The sequence below is a fragment of the Oculina patagonica genome, chromosome 2, assembly GCF_052425735.1.
Source record: "Oculina patagonica isolate OP01 chromosome 2, crgOcupat, whole genome shotgun sequence".
In the NCBI taxonomy this organism is placed as follows: domain Eukaryota; kingdom Metazoa; phylum Cnidaria; class Anthozoa; order Scleractinia; family Oculinidae; genus Oculina; species Oculina patagonica.
Genome location: NC_135759.1, coordinates 17979831 through 18002209, shown reverse-complemented (window position 1 = coordinate 18002209; position 22379 = coordinate 17979831). Strand labels below are relative to the sequence as shown.

At 37.2% G+C, this 22379-nt stretch overlaps 1 protein-coding gene across 1 annotated transcript; it reads right to left on the bottom strand.

Moving 5' to 3' along the window:
- Positions 1-10198: 10198 nt before the first annotated feature.
- Positions 10199-20338, bottom strand: LOC144643264 (gamma-aminobutyric acid receptor subunit rho-1-like). Its single transcript, XM_078502465.1, has 9 exons — positions 20237-20338; positions 16344-16419; positions 15486-15582; positions 14976-15043; positions 13927-14153; positions 13261-13343; positions 12574-12711; positions 11479-11831; positions 10199-10858 (listed from the first exon to the last, which is right to left on the bottom strand). Exons 1-9 carry the CDS (start codon positions 20299-20301, stop codon positions 10550-10552), a joined length of 1416 nt encoding a protein of 471 aa, XP_078358591.1. The 5' UTR covers positions 20302-20338; the 3' UTR covers positions 10199-10549.
- Between the last annotated feature and the right edge of the window lie 2041 nt (positions 20339-22379).

The window sequence follows — 22379 nt, the reverse complement described above, 5'->3', positions numbered from 1 at the left end:
ATTCAAAATGATCTTTGCCGGGACGGGGCCTAAGACTGGATGCATCAGTGAAGTAAAGTCGCCTCTACAAAGGTCCTACATGGGACAAAAGAAGGAAACTTAGGAGAATCTAGAGTGTGGCTTAAGTAATCGCAAACGTTATCTCCATTATAACCAAGACATAAAAGATCGCCTGAACGTTTGTAAGTCATTCAGTCACAGTGCAATTAACATGTTCAAGTGAAAGGAAGTTGAGAAAGCAATTTATAACGAAATATAATAAAATCGAAGCCAAGGGAGCAAAAATTTAGCTAAGGAAATATGTTTTTTCGCATTCAATTCGCTTAGTTTTACGAAACGATAATCAACCCAGATTTAACTCACCAACTTAAGTCTTCGCTGTGTATTGCTCAGTTCTGCTTTAGGTGTAAATCAACCAAGCTTTTATGAATGGAGATAGGTAATATATTCAACCAATATTCCTTACTTTGCATAATAACCATGCACTAAAGTCGACCGTACCAGACTGTTTCTAAGAAAACATTTCTAATTATTATACTGTACTCCTTTAATGATTGCATGCGAAGTCATAACATCACCGCAAAGAAGTCTAATAAATAATCAACGGCACGATCACAAAGTCCGTCCGCGATATACAACAAAAATGTTTCATTTGTGATGACAGCGAGGATAACGCATGTCAAATTTTATTAACTATAACCTTGAAAGCCGACAAATATTATTATTTTATATGAATATTCAATTTGTGCGTCAGTAATGACATGCATTCTTTATTTTGCATGACAACCAGGACTGTTGCTAAGGAAACGTTTTCAATACGGTGTTGGATATTTAAACGACTACAGTGTAGTACTGAATTTTTCGCAAATAATTGCTGAAAGCAAATAGCAGTCTCTATCTAACCTTTATATAAGAAAAAACGCACAAAAATTTAGATTAAACTGACTACGGGCTACCAGGCCGGTATATTCAAGAACAGAACTCCGTTGTTAGTCAGTTTTGTCCTGTCAAATCAGTCAAAACTTAAATATTATACATCGATATGGTGGATTTGTGGAAAAATCTCGTGGAAAAGGCCCATTTCACAATCAAAACCACCGGACCGTCCGGTCAGTTCTGACATATGGAAAGAGCCCTACTTTTCACTTTTTGGCGAGAGTTTATCGTACTCAGTTTTGATTGTCAAAATATCGCACTCCGGTTAAAGGACCCGTCTTAAACGAAAAACAGCTCATGAATAATATATTGGAATGAATTTCTGATGCTTTAAATATCCTGAACTTAAAGCAATTTCCTTAAGATTTACATAATTTGCATATCAAATCGGCCGCTATCTTTTATGACTGGTATGAACAAATGTAATCTAGCTTTGCAACCACCCCTCAAAAATCGTATTATCACCCCCACCAGACGAAACTTCTTACTAATCAGAAGGCGCAATTCTTATGTTCGCTGCTCACGGGCGATATGCCGACAATCAGCCTACTCAGGGAATCCTTCCTTTTTCCAGAGTAGTGACTGAAAATGAGGGGAAAATGGCTGGAGTAAATTCTCGTTCTACCTGGATGTTTTGTAGAGGAAGAAACCTTTGGCCCTTATTCCCCTGTCTTCTTTCTCAATAGCCAACAAGGAGCCTACGCTCTCATTTTGTGCCCCAACCACTTGTTTTTCCAGTAGTCTTTGGTCTGCAGAGCATCTCACGTTCACGCGCGAGGTTCGTTCATGCACGTTCTTATGCGGCACGCCAGATTCTCTTTGACGCGCGTCAAACGAAGTCCACTTTCGGCACTCTAGAGTCGAGAGCCTTTTACCAGGGTGGGGCACGTGTCCTCCAGAGGTTTGTGCTGCACGCGATGTACGCCATTTAAAATACATCTACAGGCACAAAATCTCGCTCAGTTCTGCCCAGATATCGCACTGTAGACTGGATTTCGGGTCAATCGTTCGCATATAATACCACATCAATTTATACTTGAATAAGGCCAAATTGCTTTTTATGTCATATAGAGTTTGGTTTACGTCTTTGATATCACCATGGAGCAATCAGTTGTAAGTTGGTGTAAGTTATTCGGAGCAGCTGTATGAACTGTAAGTAAATGCGTGCGATAGATTCGAACCCGGCACGCGTGGTATAAATGAGTGTGCGAAGGCACACGACATGCGTGGTTTGATTTCAAGTTCGCAAAGACACGTACTCAAGTCAGGAAGAGGTTACTGGATCAATTAGCTCACGCTTCGAACAGTGAAGGTTTACTCCAAAACAAGAAGCAAACGACCGTAAGCGCCGGCGCGCACCCATAATGAAAGTGACCCTTCTGAATGGCATGGTTGACAGTTTTTATAACAAAACACAAGTATAAATAAAGTCATCGTGACCTTTTATAAAAGAAATTTTAAATAAGGCAACAGACTGTTCTTTGCAAACTATCAACGTTGGCGATGATGTTAGGGAAGATAAAGATGAAAAATGTTGGCCGATTTTGTTGCTGTTTGACTTTTACGATACTACTACCCAGGCTCAAATTGTATCAGTGAGCAGTGAGAAAGAGCAGCGCGCAAACTTGCCTTGTAAAGAAATGTTTAGTGGCAGTCTTTAAACAGCCTATTATAGACACGTCGATGTCACCCTCAGCACCTTGTTCACTTAATCGAACTCTTTGACCTGCGGTTCCTCATAAGGCTGAGTTTTACTGTTCTCAAGAAAACCAAGGTCGTAGGTGAGGTAGTGTGTGTGTGCTGTATGTGCCGCAATCATGTGTGAACGCTCCATTTAAAAGTCGCATTTATATTTCAGTTGCCTGGAGCGTGCTTCACTTTTCTATTTGCGTGGACACTAATAGCAAAGTTTGCGAATTATAAATGCCCAAGTTTTAGAACTCCGAAAAATCAGTGCAGATAGATACAGCTGTCAGATATTACGAACAGCTTTAATGCCTGATTTCCACTGACGTTTACTCAAGTCGTTCATACATTGTCTCTAAATTTTTTTACACACGTACGTAGTGTACGTACGCGTCTTCACCGCGGTCAAACGTCTCAGGCAGCTTTTCTTTCCATTTCGGCGTTTTTTGTTCGTATTGAAGTGTTAGTATGAGCAAGGATAGATAAAAATAGTTGCTGAGTGTACTTCCCATTTCCTCAGGTAAACGAGTGTTTTTACTTTTTAAATGTTCCGCATCCGAACCAAAGTGCTTTGACAAATGGCGCCGACAAGTCCGCATATCGCTATTTTCGAACACGTAGAACTTTTTTAGTAAAGCTTCAAAAAACTTAGTAAACCCTCAGAATACCGGTAATGTATCGAGCTTTGAACTGTGAAAATTAAAACCTTATCTTTGCAGTACTTTTCTTATTTTTTGCATATTTCTGTCGTTTGACCGCGGTCGAGTACGCGTCAGTGGAAATCCACCTTCATAGAGTTAACCGGAACTCTGTTTGTAATAATGAGCAAAATTATCATATTATTTATTGGCTTTTTCTTTTCTTGAAAGCCAAGGAACACAGACAACAGGCAGATGACAATGTGCTATTGATTTTTTGTGGGACTGAAACGTGATGAGATAAAGCTCCTTATCGGAGTAAACGGAAAAATTGTGAGGAGTAACAGGTTTTCATTAAATGTTTTTATCAGCAAGCTATCTTTCGCGCGCTCTTCTAAAACGTCGCTATCACTTTTTAAAATCTCATTAAAGCCAATATAAATAGATCTTATTTACAGGAAAAAGTAAAATGTGTTTTTGATGATCCTACTACTTGAAAACTATTCAAACCATTTTTTGAGCTAAAAGCATTTCGTTCATATTTTGTTTGATAAAAACGATAGCAATGTAGCTTGTTCGTGACTTGTCGCAGAGATATGCATGTAACAAGAGTAATTGAAAAGCTATGAAAATAAACAACAATTATGATTTGGTTTGGCGGCGAACGACGACAAAAGAGCTACAAATACAAATTTACACTGGACTGGACTACCGGACTACACTAGTGCAATCCCGACTTCTGGAACCTTCGATTTTTCAAACCTCAATATAACTTGAACCAAACGTGGTTTCCCTTTCTTCAGAAGAACACTGCAATTTAACCCCCGATTTTTCGAGCTAATTTGTTCCCTTCGGAAGTTGGAGAAATCGGTATTTATATTTCACTGTACGGCAACTTCTTTAGCTAATGGTCAGCTCAGAATACATTTAGTGCCGTTTGACAAGTCTGAAAATACCACATCTCCGTTCAATAAGAAAAACTTGCTCCTTTTTAACTGGAGAGATAAAATAGAACTTTTCAGTAGTGCGATCGAAAGGGCAATTTTATCTTCTGCATTTCATCGTTCATCATGCGCAATAATAAAACAAGGAACCGATTTCGACTAGAACAGTCAAATGAAACCAATCATACTTCGATTTTACCACCATAAAGAGCCTTGGGGCACTAAAATTTCTTTCGTGTTTTTACTTTATGATGATAGCCGTGAACCGTGTAAGATTGTATGACATATTTGTCCTTGTCAGTCTTGGTATTGATACTAAACAAACAGGACATAACAGCAAAACTAATGTGTATGCACCTATTGTAAATAAGAAAATATGAAATACAAACAGCATGGCACGAAATTAGATCGTCATTTTGACCACCTTTAACGAGATGACCATATTACACGACAGTTCAAATTTTTGTCGCTGCTAAAAGCAGCAATAATGTTAGCTTTCTACGCAGAATGTGAGAAGCGCAATTTATCAATTAAGTCGAAATTATTTGCAAAACTGCCTGAAGGTTTGGCATGAATCCTTTCAGACTGAGCGAGAAGAGTAGGTCTGTTGTGTGACTCTTAGAACTCACATTTTACAGTTTGTTCTTTAGTTATTTTTTACTAATGTAACATTTTTCTCTACCATCATTACCACCTTCTCTCCTTTAAATGCTGAATGACTTCACTTTTCAACCTTCATAGCTTACATTATGTTTAAAAGTCATGATACTAAAGAACTTTCCGCTTGGTTGAGAAAGAAGTTTGCATTAATGTAACTAAGCGCGTTCCTTTTATTGAGTCAACATTATTAATTACCGTATCTTTTTAAAACGTTCCAACATACATAATTCTCTAGTATACTAGTCCAGTCCAAATTCAATCAAGTCTTTTCACAGGAAATGAGAAAAACATTGTTCAGTTAAATGCTTTCCAATCGAAAAGAGATAAGAAACAACTTACCAAAGGCACGCAAACCACTGACTCACGTTATTGTTAAGTCAGCATGTGCAAATTAAATTAGAACTGATTTAGTGAAGCTTACCGTTTAAAAATAGACTGCACAGTTTACAGCCAACTTCTTCCTTTAATCAGTTCGCTCTGGATATCAATTATGGATCGAACATTACACTCAAATCATGCGTTTGTCTCTAACTATGCCAAAATGAACAGGAATGACCGGCTAGTACAGTAGTAGGTTGGTCTCTCTTTCCTCTCTATTCCAATACCGACTTGTTTTTTTTGTTTTGTTTTTTTGTTTTTTCGTTTTAAATTAATTTTCCTTTGCTTGATCTGAGAAAGTCTTTGACAAAAACGCTGCAGAAAGTTTACGTCAGTCTCCGTTTTACATTTACTATGTTTCTATTTCATTGTTTTCAAACTTCCAAATTCACTGAAATATTCCAAATTCACTGAATAATAAGGCCGTTGTCGTTGGCGTTCTGCGGATCTCACAGTCCAGACTGCCTAGAGCAGTCCATTTTTTTACTGCTGCAAGTTCCCTGTTAGTTCCTTTTAGCGTTTAACAAAAGCATACAATTTGTCTTTGTTTACGCCGCTTGCATCGTTTATCTTCCGCGTGGATTATCGGTGTAGTTGGCTTAGGATCCGTAATGTATTATTTATCAACACTGGAGCCACCCGTGGATCGTGTTACTAATTCTAATTTAATTTTTGTAACCAACCCTAACACAAAACTGTTTGTTTTTCAAATTTAGATTTAGTCTAAACTAAATAGCAGAACAGTAGAGATGAAGGTTCCATAATCGATTGTTTTACGAATGAATGCATCGAGAAGATAAAGCATCTCATTATCTTCCCCCTTCCTCTAGGGCTGAACCAAAGTTTCCAAGAGTTTCCTTAAAATTGAAGATTAAAAGGAAACATGTGTTTTTCTATCTGCGAGTTCACCACCCACAGAAAATGGTATGTGTTGTTTAAAATGCTCCAGAGATACAAAGCTAAGTTAACCAGGGTTATACTTTCTGCAGGGTATGAAATCAATCTTTTAAGCTTTCCGCTAATGATAACTCACAAATTCTCCTTACGTTTCATTATACAATAAGGGAGAATTTGTATAAATATCAAAAAAATCCATAATTTCACCTTGGTGATAATTTCTTAATTCTCCTACCTTGACTAATTGATCATGTGTTGAAATCGAAAGGAGAATTTAGCCAGCGATCACATGGAAGCAACCAAGTTAAAATTAGTTCGGTCGGTGGAAAGCGACATGCAGAGTTCGAACAGAGTGTACATGAAAAATTAGCTTGCATGTTGATTTGAAAACGCAATGGGGCAGATGTTTCACCGTTAGAGAACGGAGTTTGATATCTCCAGGTCTCTTAAATCTTTGCCTAATTTCACTGTCAATTTCAAGAGTTTTGTTGATTTGTTAAAACCATTCAATGAGCAAATTTCGTCTCATGAAGCCGAAATCAACCACGGTGAACTGAATACTATTATTAATATCATCTTCGGATTCAATGTAGGTTATAAACTTGTTCAGTTTATTTCTTTTCTAAGCATTTGTGAAGGGAAAGCACTCGTGAACAAAATACGAGGTAACAAAGAAACCACAAGATACGGGACGGTTCAAACCCTGCCTCTTTCCCCCGGGGGGGGGGGGGCACCCGGTATTTTTTTGGGTGGGGGTGTGCCGCTGAGAATTTGAAGCCCTTACCCTATACCAGACCATGTTCAGTCGATTTTTGCAACCCTATACTAGACTAGACACTGAAAATCCCTACCCTATCCCAGACTTGCATTTTGTTAGAACTGTATCATTATCAGTGTTTAAATGGACAACCATCTGTGAACAAGGATGCCGCGGATGTCTCTTTCTCTTCCGAGTTTCTGGACTATATTCGTCATACCGTCGATCGGTTTCCCGGCAAATGCTACCCTTTTCTAGACCAAAATTCTCTGATTTCTATACCCTATCCCAGACTAAACTGCTTGAAAACCATACCCTTCACAGCGGCACATACCTATATAGCTCATGTATGGGAGTGCCCCCCCCCCCCCCCCCGGGCTCTTTCCCAGTGTTTAGAAGCCCAGAATACAAACAAATGTCTACTCGTATAAATCATGCTTACCAAAGCTTACCTGGCAGGAGTGTTGCTATCATCAAGAGCAATTCGCGCCGTGTGTCAGCAAAATAAACGCTTCTCAGTTAAACGAGTCTTGAATGAGGCAGTAAATTGTTCTGTGAGACTGATCTCCAATACTGATGCGCCCGAAATTTAATCGGCGACACTTACTAATCAGCACAATGATGACAAAAGCCGTGACCCTGGGCAGACGGAAATGTGAAACGATCAAGACATTGGAAGTATGGTTATCAAAAAATAAACGAACCAGACCCCCGATAATGAATTCAGTGTCAATTTTAAACATACAGAACATACCATGTAGCAGGAGAAAGACAAGAACTAAGGAGGAATTCTAGGCTCGAAGTCAGGACGCACCTCATAGCAGGAGCTTCGTCGTAGGTCAGAAATTTTGAATTATTTGAATTGTTAAGTGCTCTGAGCTTACAAGCCGGTAACATATTTTTTCTAGGGGCAGAAAGCAATTATTGCTCTTACAAAGGATAAGTAAAGGAAATCCTGGTGTTTTTCGCTCATTAATCCATGATGTATCTACATTTCCTGCCGAGTGTTAAATCTACTCAAGCGACGCTTTTTATACATGTTTTTGTTAACGTAAGATTCATTACACCGCTGGCAATGTGCCGGACAATGCATGAAATTGGTAAGACGGCAGTTAATTTTGTGGGAGCTAGACTTAAAATTAAAAGATAGTCATTGTTCGCCATGGGGAATAAAATCTGATGATAGTTGGCCTGACAAAATGTGGACAAAAGTCCTTTGGAAAAATATTTTGACGGGATTTCAAACAATATAAACAGTATAAAACGAGAGCAAGGTCGCAATTATTCCCCTTCCCCTTAATCCGATCCAACTGTTCCGCTTACAATCTGTCGACAGATATTTTTCATGGAAATAGCATTGTATTTGTAAGGAGTTGTACAGAATATTAAATAATACTCTTTTTCAAGGTTCAAATCTTAAATTGGATAAGAGTTTTACCTGGTGTAACATTGTTAAAATTTTCAACTTTTTCTTAATCTTTAGAAATGCAAATGGGTAAATTCGAACGCTGTGATTACTTATACATGACTGACCCAGGTGTGCAAACCTAAAGCTAAGTTTAGCTCTTTAACACTATCCGAACCCCCATAGAGTCTCCCCCAATAAGCAAAGCTGAGGATAAAAAAAGCCAAAAAAGAGGCAATACAATTTATCTTTGTAAATGAAGCCGTCGAAATAATGGTTTAGGAACCCCTGCTAAACTAATCAACCGACAGATGGACAGACGAGATCTGGCGAGGAAAACAGGGCCTTTGAACCCTTTTGAATAAGATAAAAGAGGATTAAAATTAAAAACAAAAACATTTTACAGATAGCCGACATGACAGGAACAACTAATTTATTTATACAAAGCAGACGAAAATAGTTTGTAATGGAGAGCGCCCCTCTGCTCCTCTCCTCAATGTCCTTGACATTTGATTTCTTTTATTTAAAGCAAAATATTGTAATGTTTCAGACTTCTAACTGTTTTGCTGTGCAGAAACTACAAAATAAGATGACCCCGCTGCACGAGACTCGGGGTAGTGTCGCGCGTGTATCACACGCATATTTAGCCATGCGAGACGCGTGCACACGCGGCCCACTTCCCCTCGGAACAAGGCATACGGCAGTGACTTTATAGGCGGGGATAAACGTGAATTTGAATGAAATTATAAGAAGTTCAAAAAAGGAGTAGAAGAAAAAATATTATTTAAATTGGAACACACCAGACAGTTGATCCCACGCAAGAGGACGCCAGATTGCAAGGGGACTGACTTTGTTAGCCATCTACTTATATTTCTTCAATATTTCTTATTACTCAAAACACAGGTAGCCCAAGCTCCTAAAGGAGCCGTCAACATGTAGACTACGTATGACATTGCGTTATAACGTTATTATATGGGTTTGTATGGGAATATAACGATCGTAAAAAATAATTCAAAATAAAGGGAAAATATCCGATAAAATCGACTTACCTATCCTCTTCTATGTAAATCTTGTGTTTTCCTTATTATTATTATTATTATTATTATTATTATTATTATTATTATTATTATTATTATTATTATTATTATTATTATTATTATTATTATTATGCCATTTGGTGGCGTTTTGAAGCGATTCCAGTGGGTTTTAGGTTCGCTGGTTTCCTCTCTATATATAATTATAGAGAGGAAACCAGCGAACCTAAAACCCACTGGAATCGGGAAGGAAACCACTTTTGGTTCAAGATATCGGGAGGTTTAAGAAATCGGAATTTTATTTTTTTATTTTAATTCCACTGTAATTATAAACCCGTGCAGTGGGGGAGAATATTACCAAATATGGTATTGCTATATATAGTATTGGCAGATTTTGTGTTGAAGTATATGTAAGGAACAGGGTCGTCCTTAACCTTTTCAGTTCCAAGATTGAGATATTGATTCTCCCAACTGGTTGTCATACATTCCTTTAAAAGTTGTTACTGAAAATTTGGTGGTAGATTACAATCATATTTCTTATATAGGTGCATGACCTTTCTTCTTTCTCAGTTTGACTGCATTAGTATCGTTATAATTGTATCCTGTCCGGCCTTTTAATTAGCAGATAAAACAGCGAATAATATTTAGGCTGATTTTGCCTGGAAGAGCGGTAACATTAGCAGATTAGTTTTGTATTCGCAGCCCTGAAAATCTTGTTTAGTCTAGACTTCCCGACAGGCTCTCGTGTTTGAGTTTCGCGCTGCTCTCTTAACACGCGCAAAACCGCAAACACAAGTTACAAGAAAGCCTAATTAGCCGGGCCATGAGACACGGGGAGGTGACCAGTATTGTTTCAGACATAATTCAAATTCTGAATTTTTGTAATTTCAAGGAATTCTGGACAGCGGAACTTTGTAATTTTTTATAAAAAGTATGCAGGGCGTTACAGGTCCCTTTTCGGTAATGTTTGGGGTGATTCTTAAGATTTTCCGGACAAGCTTCACCAACTCACAGTATTGCGCAAGCTCAGCTCTTGTTATATTTGTTACCCCTCGTCGATATAGGCCACAAAAAGCATTCAGCGTTATTTTGATATGTAACAGTACAGGTGTTACGGACTACGCAGCACAGGAAAACCACCCTCCCCCGAGCTGTGTCCGGCTTCAGGGCGTAGTCGACCTTCACCTCTCCTTTTTCTCTATCCAACCTTCAGGTCATCGCCGTGGAAGATAGTAAGACCAGTAGACTATGTTGAACAACCCAAAAAGAAGCGGGAAAATCTTCCGCGCGTATTGGTCAATATAATGGGGAGGCAATTGTTTGGTCGGGAGTCCATCCATATAGGCAGTGTTGACGAAAGGCGTCTTTCTTCTCGACGCCGAGAGATTTTCGTGAAGGAAGGCTCCTTTTCTAAGGGAAAGGCCTCCCGCTACTCCATTAGGGCGCGGGTCTTTGTTACAGTTATATGTTGTTTGATCCATCATCTCTGCGATGGAATTTCCTGGTTGATTCGGTGTTGGAGGCTGAGAAGAAATTTAAAAGTTGTATTAAGTAGTTAAAAAAGGCCCAGGCCAATAATAAAGAGGTTTTCTTATTGCTGTTGTCAAAAGTTCCCTAAATGCACTTTTGCCGTCGTAAAACCAAAATCAAAGTTATTATTATTAAATCTGACTAATTGCAACAGACGTAAATGATGCAATGAACCAATCGGAATTAGAAACATGCTGATGGCGCCAAGTGCAGGAAACGCATGTAAGCCAAGTCAAGACTTGTTCTAGTTGTGGCCCTGACGCGCCACTTTTTCATCCAATCAGAAGTAAAACCAAAACCAATCGTGACTTGCTTGCGCACGGCTTTGCCTCGCTTCCTCCCAGCTACATGTATTTGCTTTGAGTTTTGATGGGTTCACTGGATTGTCGGTGCCATTTGTTATTAACCAGAGTGACTTTCTTTGGTTTTGATTTTGCGACACTCAGGTGAAAAGTGCTCTAACCCGTCTAAAAATTATTTTTGGTGACGTTTACGAATTAACGGTGTCTAACACGAGGATAGATTAGTTAGAGAAACGTACCATAAGATTAAGCATACACCTATCATTTCCATGTTCAAAACCAATATTTCAATGTTAAAATTCAAGACTCACCGGTGCAAGGCTTTGACTCCTAAGTAAGTGAGACGCTTTATCCGGGAAGTTTAATACGCATACGTACTCCACCATGACGGAAACAATAAACACGAATGACGTAATCAAGTAGTAATCCACCGCCTTCAGGTAGGAAATCCGCGGGAGACTGGAATTGATTGATTCGAATAGAAACATGGTGCTCAGAATGCACGTGATCACGAGTGAAATGCGCGCGGGAACGGCATGACGGTCAACCCAGAAGCTAAGCCACGAGAGGAAGACAAGAAACGCCGAAGGGATAAAATGTTGGAAGATGAAGTATGTTGTTCGTCGCTTAAGGGTAAAGGTCGCCTTTAGACTATCAAAGGACCCTTTGAGAGAAAAAGTAAATAAACTTTATTTAAAAAAGGAAGGCGATTTATTCCGCAGAGTAACAAATAATTTATGCAGCCCGCTGCGCAAGCTAGAGTTCATGACCGGATCTAAATACTCGGAACTTAAAGAAGCCATATCACGATATTTTGTGAATTTTTCTTTCTGAAGTAGAAAACTGATTGACAATAAAACAAAACCTAAAAAATAGTTCGATTTCTCGAAACACCTGGTAAACTCAAAACTTAATTTGTTCCCAAAAAAACACCCCCCAAAAAATAAACCAAAAAAGTACTAAGGATGGTTAAGGATGGCGAAGAATAACACGAAATGCAAATGACGAACTTGAAAAGTTTAGGCTAGGCACAAACCGTGGCATAACTCCTTCAAATAAGTTGACTTAAATTTTTTGGGGGTTCTTCGCATGCTTGTTTTCCCTAACAGTGGTAGTGGATTGCTTGTACGTCAAGCTCAGCTAGTGATCTTTCATGTAAGGGGGTTTGTTCCCACCTTCGCCAAGAATGGGGTATGCGTTGGAACAATAAACAACCACCAAAATAAGGGAAAGATTGGCGTTAGATTGCTACTCTTTCGCGCAAACAGTTCACATTTTGATAAAACTTACAAATGTACTATCTACTTAGAGGATTGATTTACTTCCACTAAAACAATGGGCTACCCGTAGTCTATGTGAGGATCTTTGCTATTAGCAACCTTTACCTTTACTATTAGTAACCTTACCTTTACTATTAGTGTTAGCTTTCTTGGATGTTACAATGTCCATCATGTCAAACTGTGCCAACTCTGCACCAAACACTTCGATAGCACTTTTGCCTCGATTTTTCCAGTTGTATATGACGTCATCGACAGTATATGCATCTGCAATCAAAACATGCCATAATCAAATCATGTCGTAGGTGAAAGAGGGTTAAAATGTCGCCGCTTAAAGGAGTATGGCGCTCATGTCCCACGCTCGTGACATGATAAACAGTACAACTTTCTTATTTCACTATCATACAATACGTTATCAACATTGCCGATCCTGGATGGAGGATGCATGCGTCCTGCATGCAGGATGCCCGACGCATGTCATATAGGAACCAAGAAAATGGACTTTCCCATAAGTCTCTCTTAGCTCATGATCAGTGGATAGAGCATCTGCTTGGTGTTTGAGCGGTCATGGATTCGATTCCCGTCGGGGGACTCAGATTTTTCTTTGACCCGTGCTCGTGACAAAAAGAACGTTACAGCTATGTCAGAAAGGCGTGTACTAACAGCTTTATGCTAATGTATGACCATTCAAATGAAAGCATGCAGTGTAGTTTTCTGTTCAGTACGCATTTTTCTGTATTTTAGCACTCTTGAGAGTGACTGGAGTTTAATCTGGTATTTCTAGAGCCCCGCCTGAAAAGCAAAGCGTGTACTTACAGCTTTCTATTATAAGATCACAGTTTTGAGTGTCTAAAGGGAACAGCCTCAGATCCATATCACACTGAGCTGTAAGAGTTATTCTAAAACAGAAAGGAAACAGGAAAATATATTATATTTAAGATAATAAAACAAAACACAAGGCTCCGACTATCGAACTACGGTAATCTCATGAGAAATATATCATCATCTATTGCTTTCAGCTGTAGATCAAACATACCAAAAGCCGAAATGTCGATAAAAGACCAAACCTATTCGATTTTTTCAAAGGTCGGAATCAAATCCCTAGACAGCGAGCAGTTTTGGACTGGCTTTTCAAAATTCATCATTCTCTTCTAAAGTTTTTCGTACGTGGGTTTTGTTTTTGTTTTTGTTTTGTTTTTTGTTTATTATTTAACCTAAGTATCGGCCCTTTTTGTTATTGGTCTAGAATGCCCGGCGTGTAGACATGCCCAAAGTCGACTCTTTGGCAGCCCATCAGGTGCAGCCAATCATTGGGTTCTTTACCTTTTACGGCGCTTGCCACCAGTTACAAGGTTTAAATGCGAGTTTTGATTGTTTCAAATTGGACGCAATGTGATTGGCCAGTTGTGATTTTACAATTATTGGGTTTTACAACAGACATTTAAAACCCGCTCTAGAAGGATAGCAAAGATTCCAGTTTACCTGGCACTGAAGTAAATAGCCCCATCCTTGGAAATTCTAAGTCGCATGTTATCACGACTTATTGCGTGGTAACTGGAGGACTTCACGTTTCTGAAATACGTGTCTGGAGTCCAAATTCCAGGGCCGAGTTTCGTTGGGTCTAAGGCAGCGTTAAACACTTTGTCTTCTCCGTGAGCGAGCCGCGGATCTTTCCACCATTGTCTAAAGAATATGTCGATTGTGTAATCCTTAGAAAAGGCACAGATTAAAAAAGAATTAACAGTCAAAAACCATAATTTAAACTGTGTTCAAAATAAGTTTGGACGCTTCCATTTGTAAATCCGTGAACAAAGAGAGATTATTTCAAGAAGTTTTAACAGCAGAAAAGAACAGTCAACTGCTTCAAAGCACGCAGCATTGAGGAGGAAAGTGAATGGGAGAGGAAAATCGGTTGGGGTTCAAACACCGATGGCGTCCCTTTTAGCCTGAAAAGCATTAAACGAATTGAATGTGTCTAAAGTTTACCGGAACATTTCACTTGTCGTACTCGAAGTCAATGCCATGTTGCAAACAAACAAATCGTAACTGTGTTTATGTATAGCTAAGATAAGATAAAAACTTCATTACAGTATCAAAACCTTATAGCCTGGGAAAATCCCATACTAATTTGGGGACACAAAGTTAATACATAGAAAAAATAATAATAGAAATTATTAAAAACTAAACTAACTTTTTAAAAACTAGCTGTTGTTGTTGTTTTGACTTTCCTTCCTTTTATTTTTTTTTTTAAAGCTAATAATCGTTAAATTTGTTCAAGTTGGAGGCAGTTAAGTAGTTGCACTGTTACTCCCATCTTTGTATCAAACTCGGTAAGCATATGTGCACATTTTCACTTCATAATTAAACTAAAACATGTAAAACAAGGCCTGAACAGTCCCGAGAAGGTTATCCCTCCACCACCCCTGGGCATCCCAATAACTATTATTTAGGCCTCAGCTATTGGAAGTGGGTTTCAGGTGAACGCCTGTTACAACTTCGGGTCATACAATCCACATTTGAAGCTAACTTACCATATCTTCTTCTCTAATTTTTCCAAAGGCCATTAGTTTAAATTCGATGAGAACTTCTACAGGTGGTCCTAGAAAAGAGAGCGAACTCCTTTCAAATTACCATCACACGATTACTCACTGCGTACTTGTTAAAATTACCAAGAAATCAAATGATCTTGTACGAAAAGTCAAAACAGTCTCGTTTAATTTGTTCTTTGATAACCTAGCTTGGTAATTTCAGTGCGAGAACAACAAAACAGTACAACCGTTTTTAAAAGCTTTTAAAGTCATGCAGTCTATGCGATACAAATATAAAAGAGGTTGTTCTGTGACATACTGGTACAGGGAGTGAAATTATTAAGGGCAGAGAAAGCGGAAGACCTTGAACCGTTTTAAAAGATCAAGCTTCCATGTTTGCTTTCTTACAAAAAATCAGTAAAACAGCGATCCGGAAAATCCCATTTTCACCTCAAAATTTTGACGACCGAAGAAGAGCTCTAACAAAAGCATATCACATACAAATGTTCATACCTGTATCGTTTGGGCGAACATTTTTATCGTAGTGCCTCAGTCTTTTGTTGATTAGTTTAGATACTTTTGCGTATGATGCGTCGGGATACTTAACTGCAAAGAAGAGAGGAGAAGAGAAGAGAAGAAGTTCTCGTTATATCCTTACACTAAAAAACAGTGTGGTCCTATTATGTGATTGAGATAATATGTATGCATAATAAATTATGTTGGATGTAACATAGCCTCTCAGTCGATAAAACATTTCCTTGTTCATCATCATGGTCGTACAAGAGCACGACCTAAGGTCTTGTTCTAGTTGGATAGGCCGTTTTAGGTTGGTTGTTTCTTTTGGTTTTCAGAAAACCGTTCGGTTGGCTTGGTTTATCCACTTTTCCAACTGGCTTCAAACTAGGTTGAAACGGTTGATTTGGTTCAGTAAGTTTCCAAATAGCTCACTTTTTCGACTTTTTCGGTTCAAAACGGTTAATCAATATCCAACATTCCTATCAACCGAAAACGGTTTTTCCTAATGAAACACGACCGAACGGTTATCAACGCTTCAATCGAAAAACGGTGGGAAAAGTGTTCTATTGGGACACATCAACCAAATAACTGAACCAAAACTGGTTAGCCTACTGGTTGCGTTTGAAACGGTTAGTTCCAGTTGAACACGACCTTAGAATTGATCCGAAATACGATGTTTAACAAAAGATGTGTATTTTTCTTGTTGTAGTCGTGGTTGTCGTTCAATGTTATTGCTTGTGGCGAACTAGAAATAATTTAAATCAGTATAGCTTAAACAACTGATCGCCATTTCCGTGGACAAAACAAACAGAAAAGGAAAAATGTTGATAAAGTTCATTTTTGGGGTGTCACTTACCTTTTCTTTGGACTGTTTCCAGAGGAACTATTTGTACTTCTGCGTTCTCTACTTCCTCCAATTCCTGGGACACTCCTGGTGACGCAATCACTATAATAAGTTGGCGGAAATTGAACTTTTGGTTTAAGATGGAAACCGCCAGGACGTCGTAGTGGCTGTCCTCACCTTGGCTTTGTGTCACTGCTTCATCTTCTCTTCGTCGTTCTCGCACCACATCGCAATTTGGTTCCACTGATCCACTGTCGCTGACGGGGCCTAGCGCTGTCATTCTCCTCGGAGTTGTTCTCGTTCCATCCCTGGGTGGTCGCAATGGATAAATCTGGTATCGATTGTCCAACTAAAAAAATATTCGACTTCCTATGGATTCCGTCTTAATTTTTTCTTCAATCGTGGTGTTTTCCGTGTGCCTTCCACCACGGTTAACATGCATTTTTGATTTAATTTATGTAACAACTAAATCATCATAAAAAAAAAATCACATCTCGCCCTAGCTGTATCCAACTTGTGATCTAAGTTGTAACAGAGGTAACGTTAAAACGATTAGTTAATTAAACTAGTACTCTTCTGTTTTGTTTTTTTCTTTTTTTTTTTCTATAAACAGAAAGGTTAGTTAGAATTGGTTTATCCTTCATTTTTCGTCCACTTGAAAAAATAATTAGGTTTCTATGTATTCCTTACACTTATTTATCGATCCCGTTCCGAGATAATCGGTTCACAATAGCGAAAATACGAAAAAATAACATATTAAATAAAAAGTCTGAACGTATACCTAAGGAAATTATTGTCACAATAACTCGAATAAGTTAGATTTCTTGGCAAAATAGATAACTGAGACTGAACATGAAGTCAAAACTTTCACGGTAAGCCACTAATCCTAGCCACTAACACACCTAATTTTGGATTAGCGCTAATCGACTTACGAACAACTCACTGAGTGACTTGGCGTGGCATTAAAAACTGTTTACCTTTATTACCTGAGGTAATTATTGTCACAATAATTCGAATTTGTTAGATTTCTTGAAAATAGAGTATTGAGACTTATAAAATAATGTTCTTTGCAACTTCACCCCACAACATCCAACAACAAAATCGATAACAGCCGTAATCGATACTCAACACAAAACTTCTCCATAACAAAACAAGGCCACGAGAAATGATAAAGCATAAGTTAGGCAAAATAGATTTACTTTGCCACCATTTAGCGCAAAAAAATATGATATTCAAAAAATATGATATGTAACTTGATATTCCTTCATAACCTTCTCCCACTAAATGATTGCCTTGGCTTTCGTTTTTTGGGGTCTTTTAAAGATTTTGCAGGTTGTATTTCAAAACTATTTATGGCACAAGTGGCTGCAAAGAGTTTTCCAAGGATACCCGCCAAAATTGTAAACAAATTGTCAAATAATATTTTTTTTTTTTTTTTTTTTTTTTTTTTTTTTAAAAAATTTTTTTTTTTTTTTTTTTTTATAAAAAAAATTTTAAAGGGGGGTTAAAAAAATAAAAAAATTTTTTATTTAAAAAAAAAAATCTAATTAAATTTGTTACCCGAAGATTATTTGGACAAAAAAAAAAAATCAAAAAAAAAAATATTAATATTTCACGTTGAGGCATGTTTTGTTGTTGTTGGTATTGTCACTGAGATAAAAGCTCTGCAGACCTTTGCGTGACGTTGGTTTGTAGAATTAAACAACAGAGTTTGAACTACTAAATACTCTGTCCTCAAAGCACGATATAAATATTTTATTTAGTGACAAACATAAATAATCCAGCGGTCACATACTGCGGTTATTTGGGAAACCATCTTACTCACGCGATAAGATAAAATACATTTATCGCGTGCAAAATCCACATTATTATTGACTCGAGGGTCAAATTTTTTTGCGTGTCGAATACAGGCTTGCATTAACACACTACTTATTGACCATATCATCATAAATTATTTTCAACAAGACGGAAACTAAATTCACGTCCTTTAAGATTGTATCATCTTTTCTGCTGTTGACATTCTCGATTATTCTTTTATATTAAAATATTGTTGTTGTCTAACAGCAAGATAATAACTTGTCTTGGTAACACAGATTCAGTTTACGCAAGTTCGTTAATGGCAGTTTTGAAAATACAATCAATCATATCTTTTTCTGGAGAACTTTCGTTTGAGTTTTCTGCGTTTAAAGTGTTATTAAATATGCCTTCTTACTTTATATAGCTCTTTCTTTTAGGGGAAGAAACACAAATAGTCACGTCAAGAATTTTGCGTCGATGTGTTTACGGAATCTGATTCTAAACGTTATTTTCTAAAACTTCAAAACTTTGATTCTTTATTATCAAACGCAAAACTCTAGGTGAAAAGGGAAAAACTATAATACGGCGAGATTAAGGAAGTCTTTTAAGAACTTCAAACCATATGCGTTCCTAGTTTGATCACATATTTTAAGGCAAAAGTATAAAAATTGGGCAATCGGGTCTCCAGTTGGCAATCCTAGTAATCTCTGCTACTTTGTTTAGCGGAAATTATTAACACCTTAAAGGCTGCAGTTTGGCAGCCGAAAGCTTATATTTTAACAAATTTTAACCAGAGAACGTTTCAAAAAATTTTACTTTTTTTAGGTTGTAACTGGTACGGAAATCTTCAAAGTATAAACAATATAAAGAAAACACTTCTTAGTCATAGGATTCCAATTGTGATTTCCATTTTGCTGGCCAGACAAAAAGAAAGGTATTGAACTATAAATGGTCTACGCGCAACTAAGTTAAAAGAATTCATTAAAAAAGCAACTTTAATCCTCGTATTCCCTATAACGTTTGATTTCAATTTATGCTAAGCTTTGCAAACAAGTCGTTTGTCTCGCCCTAATGTCCTTAGAAAGAATAATAAGTGGTTAAAAAGGTTTTAAAGGTTTTAATCATATTAAAATCTTCATTCACTAGCCCATGATTATTCGGAAAATTATTAGAAATGTTTAGGAAATGCATTTTCAATATTCTGCTTCGTCTTGAACATTTAAAGGTGTACCTTTGTTGCTTTTTTGGGATCGTTTTACAAAAACATTTATTTCTAGCTTTGTTTTCCTTTTCCTGTCAGTGTTGAAGTATAATGGCTATCGTTTATGGTGCGCCACATACTTGTGGCAAGATCCGCATTATATTCCCATCAAAAATTACCTTTTATGGGTCCAAAACTAAAACTGGATACCAACCAGATACATGTCTTTCAATTTTTGGGTGTTGTAATTTATGAAAAGTCCATGGATAACACTCAAATTGGTATTAAGAAGTGATGACACCAAATTCTTGCCTTATATACATGAGACTGGTGTCGATACTTTTTTGAAGGATCACCTCACTTCTACGTGTAATAGTTTACTTATCTTACAAATCTCCTTGTCGAGGAGTTCTTATTATGACCAGAAAAAGGTCTGATCACGTTAATTTATAACGACGAACGGGAATATCTTCGTCACATTTAATTTTCTCAGTCAATATTTCTCGTATTTTCAGGCCGAGGTTTGCTCCCCCAAAAAAATTGCCAGCATTTTAAGTTAAAAAATGTGTCGCATGACAGTGGAATATTTCGACTTAGAGTTTTACATGGTCATTTAACATGTTTAGATTCAAACTTCAAGTAAATAGGGAGATTGTTTTGCAAACCGCTTGCATGGTTCTGGTCAGCTTGGCGAGTCATGCTGTTTTCGGTAAAACTAAAATACAACGGTAGAGAATAGCGGCCAGTATTTATCATCGCAAACAATGAGCACCGTTAAAATACAAGGAGGAAAATAATAAACGGAATTATCAGTTATTTTTTTATGCCAAATCTTGAAGGCTTAAAGGATCTTTGTCTAAATTCTTTTAAAGAAGTTATTCAGAGTAAATACGATGTTTTACTTACCTTGTTAGCAGTCCGTGAAAGAATGTGGCAATTAGGAACGACATAAACACTGTTTCCTTCCTCATTGTAAACGAAAATCCCAAATTATTTTGGCTCAGTTTATCTAGAGACAGAAAGACTAGTATAAGTACAAATATTATGTACGTTTAATTGTATCAAAGCGACTACAAACCCGAGAAAGGTCGTATTTACTGAGATTCTTCGACAAAACTCCCCTCTTCTTTAGTCTTTCAATGGTTATTAATATCAATAAGATTCATTTTTTGGCGTGAGCTTTCTGATTGGTTGGACAAATAAAACATTATTTTCCCGCTTATTGGTTTGCAGGTGTAAATTGCCTCAAACGCATCGAATTAAAGATTAGTTGTGTTGTAACACCCTCAATAATAGGTTTATTGAAATAACATTTTTGCGAACAAAACAACAGAAAACAATGCCATGAATAACTGTATACCGTCAAAAGTTGAGAGAAGAATAAAATTGTTCAAATTGTTTTGCGCTGTTTACTTTCCAAAAAATATTCTGTTTTTGCTTCAGTCAAAACGTTCTGCCAACATATAACCACTGTAAATAATTTAGCAGTCATACAGCGTTCGGCGTTGACTATAGCCAAAGCTTTTTATTCATAAAATCGCAATTTGATGGTACTAAAAACTTTGATATGTTTGAGTTCGCCCCTTTTAACAGCTATAACGAACAAATTCCGTTAATATTAAGTAACTTATGTTCTCCCTTAAAAGATGAACTGATTGCAGTAAAAATATTAATGTAGCGAATTTATTCTTGAATATAAACATAGCTCTTGCACAAAACCGCATTTTTCGGTGATTTATTTCTTTCTAGATAAGGCTTATCGCTTTTTTACAGACGAAGTAAAGCCACAAAGAAAGATATTTTACCCATTATCGGGTCGCTAACGTACGAGGATAACTATAAGAGACCTGCAAAAGACGTGGATAAGATAATAGTTGTTTTTTGTGTGATGTGCTAGAACTTTCGACGTCCGATCCTAATGAAGATTTCTTCCATAACTGTACATATCTGATAACCTTTGGTTTTTAGTTTCTTATTCTGCCGAAACCGTTAAGTTAATGTCATAAACAAGCACCATGTGGTGCGATTTTGGATACACAGTGCCCGCTAGCGATAACAGTGACGTCATTAGATTCTTTTAGATAATGAACAATTATAATAAATTAATGGGGTATTTTTCTTTTAATTTCCAAACGAGACACTTGCGGCTAGCGTTTGAAGCTCTCGGATATTTTGGTTTCTGCATGAAAGGGGTTATAAAATAAAGATCATTTACTCTGTGTCGGAAGTTAAAGGTCATCGTGGTCGGTCACGACGTACATGTGTATTCAGCTAATTAATCAATGAAGAGACCTTCGATGAATTTATAACGAAAAAACAGTTCCCAGACGAAACTTCTAACTATAACCCAAGAAAAAAAAATAGTAAATTTAATGGCCTGGACTAGTAAATAATTTTGCAATAGATAGGACACTTATAGAATTCTTTTTGGTTAATACAAAGGCCTTTTTTTAATTCTCTTCACAGCTGGGGACAAAATTACTAGCTCCTGATTGGTCGAGAGCGCTACGTTACATTATAGGCTTCAAACACAATGCTTCTTGCTAGTTTTTCGACCGTAGCATAGTTAGTAGAGATTTCCCTCTACGTACTAACTATGACGGTAGTTTATCTGTGTTTTATTAAAAGATGAAATAATTATCTTCGGTTCGTAGATGGGATGAACAGTGTATTTGTGAATTTCAGGTAAGAAATGACAAAGCCCTGTACATTTTAACCAGCAAGAGAAGAAAAAAATTATATTAGTCTTTTTATCTGCTCGACATTCGCGTATTATTTACCGGAGTTGACGAGACCGAACTGTTAAAAGCCGAAGCTGAACGATGTTATTCATTTATTATTCTTGCTTTCGGTTAATCTCATCCACAAAAATATCTGAGTTAGGGTTATTAAAAATGATTACTGTCAATGCAATGATCATTGAGGTCTACTAATTCTGTTAAAATGATTTTAGTGAAAGGATCGATAGAATAAACCGAAATTGCCGTTAGAATTAATTTACAAGAATCATTTGGTTACGGATTCTTTATAATAACGTTGTTTGCCATCC

Coding starts and splice junctions, on each gene's coding strand:
- LOC144643264 (XM_078502465.1), bottom strand. CDS start 20,301: ATGAGGAAGGAAACAGTGTTTATGTCGTTCCTAATTGCCACATTCTTT. Junction 15,583..16,343: donor GAAACAGTCCAAAGAAAAGG/TAAGTGACACCC, acceptor CCTCTCTTCTTT/GCAGTTAAGTATCCCGACGC. Junction 11,832..12,573: donor AGCTAACACTAATAGTAAAG/GTAAGGTTACTA, acceptor TTTCTCTCAAAG/GGTCCTTTGATAGTCTAAAG.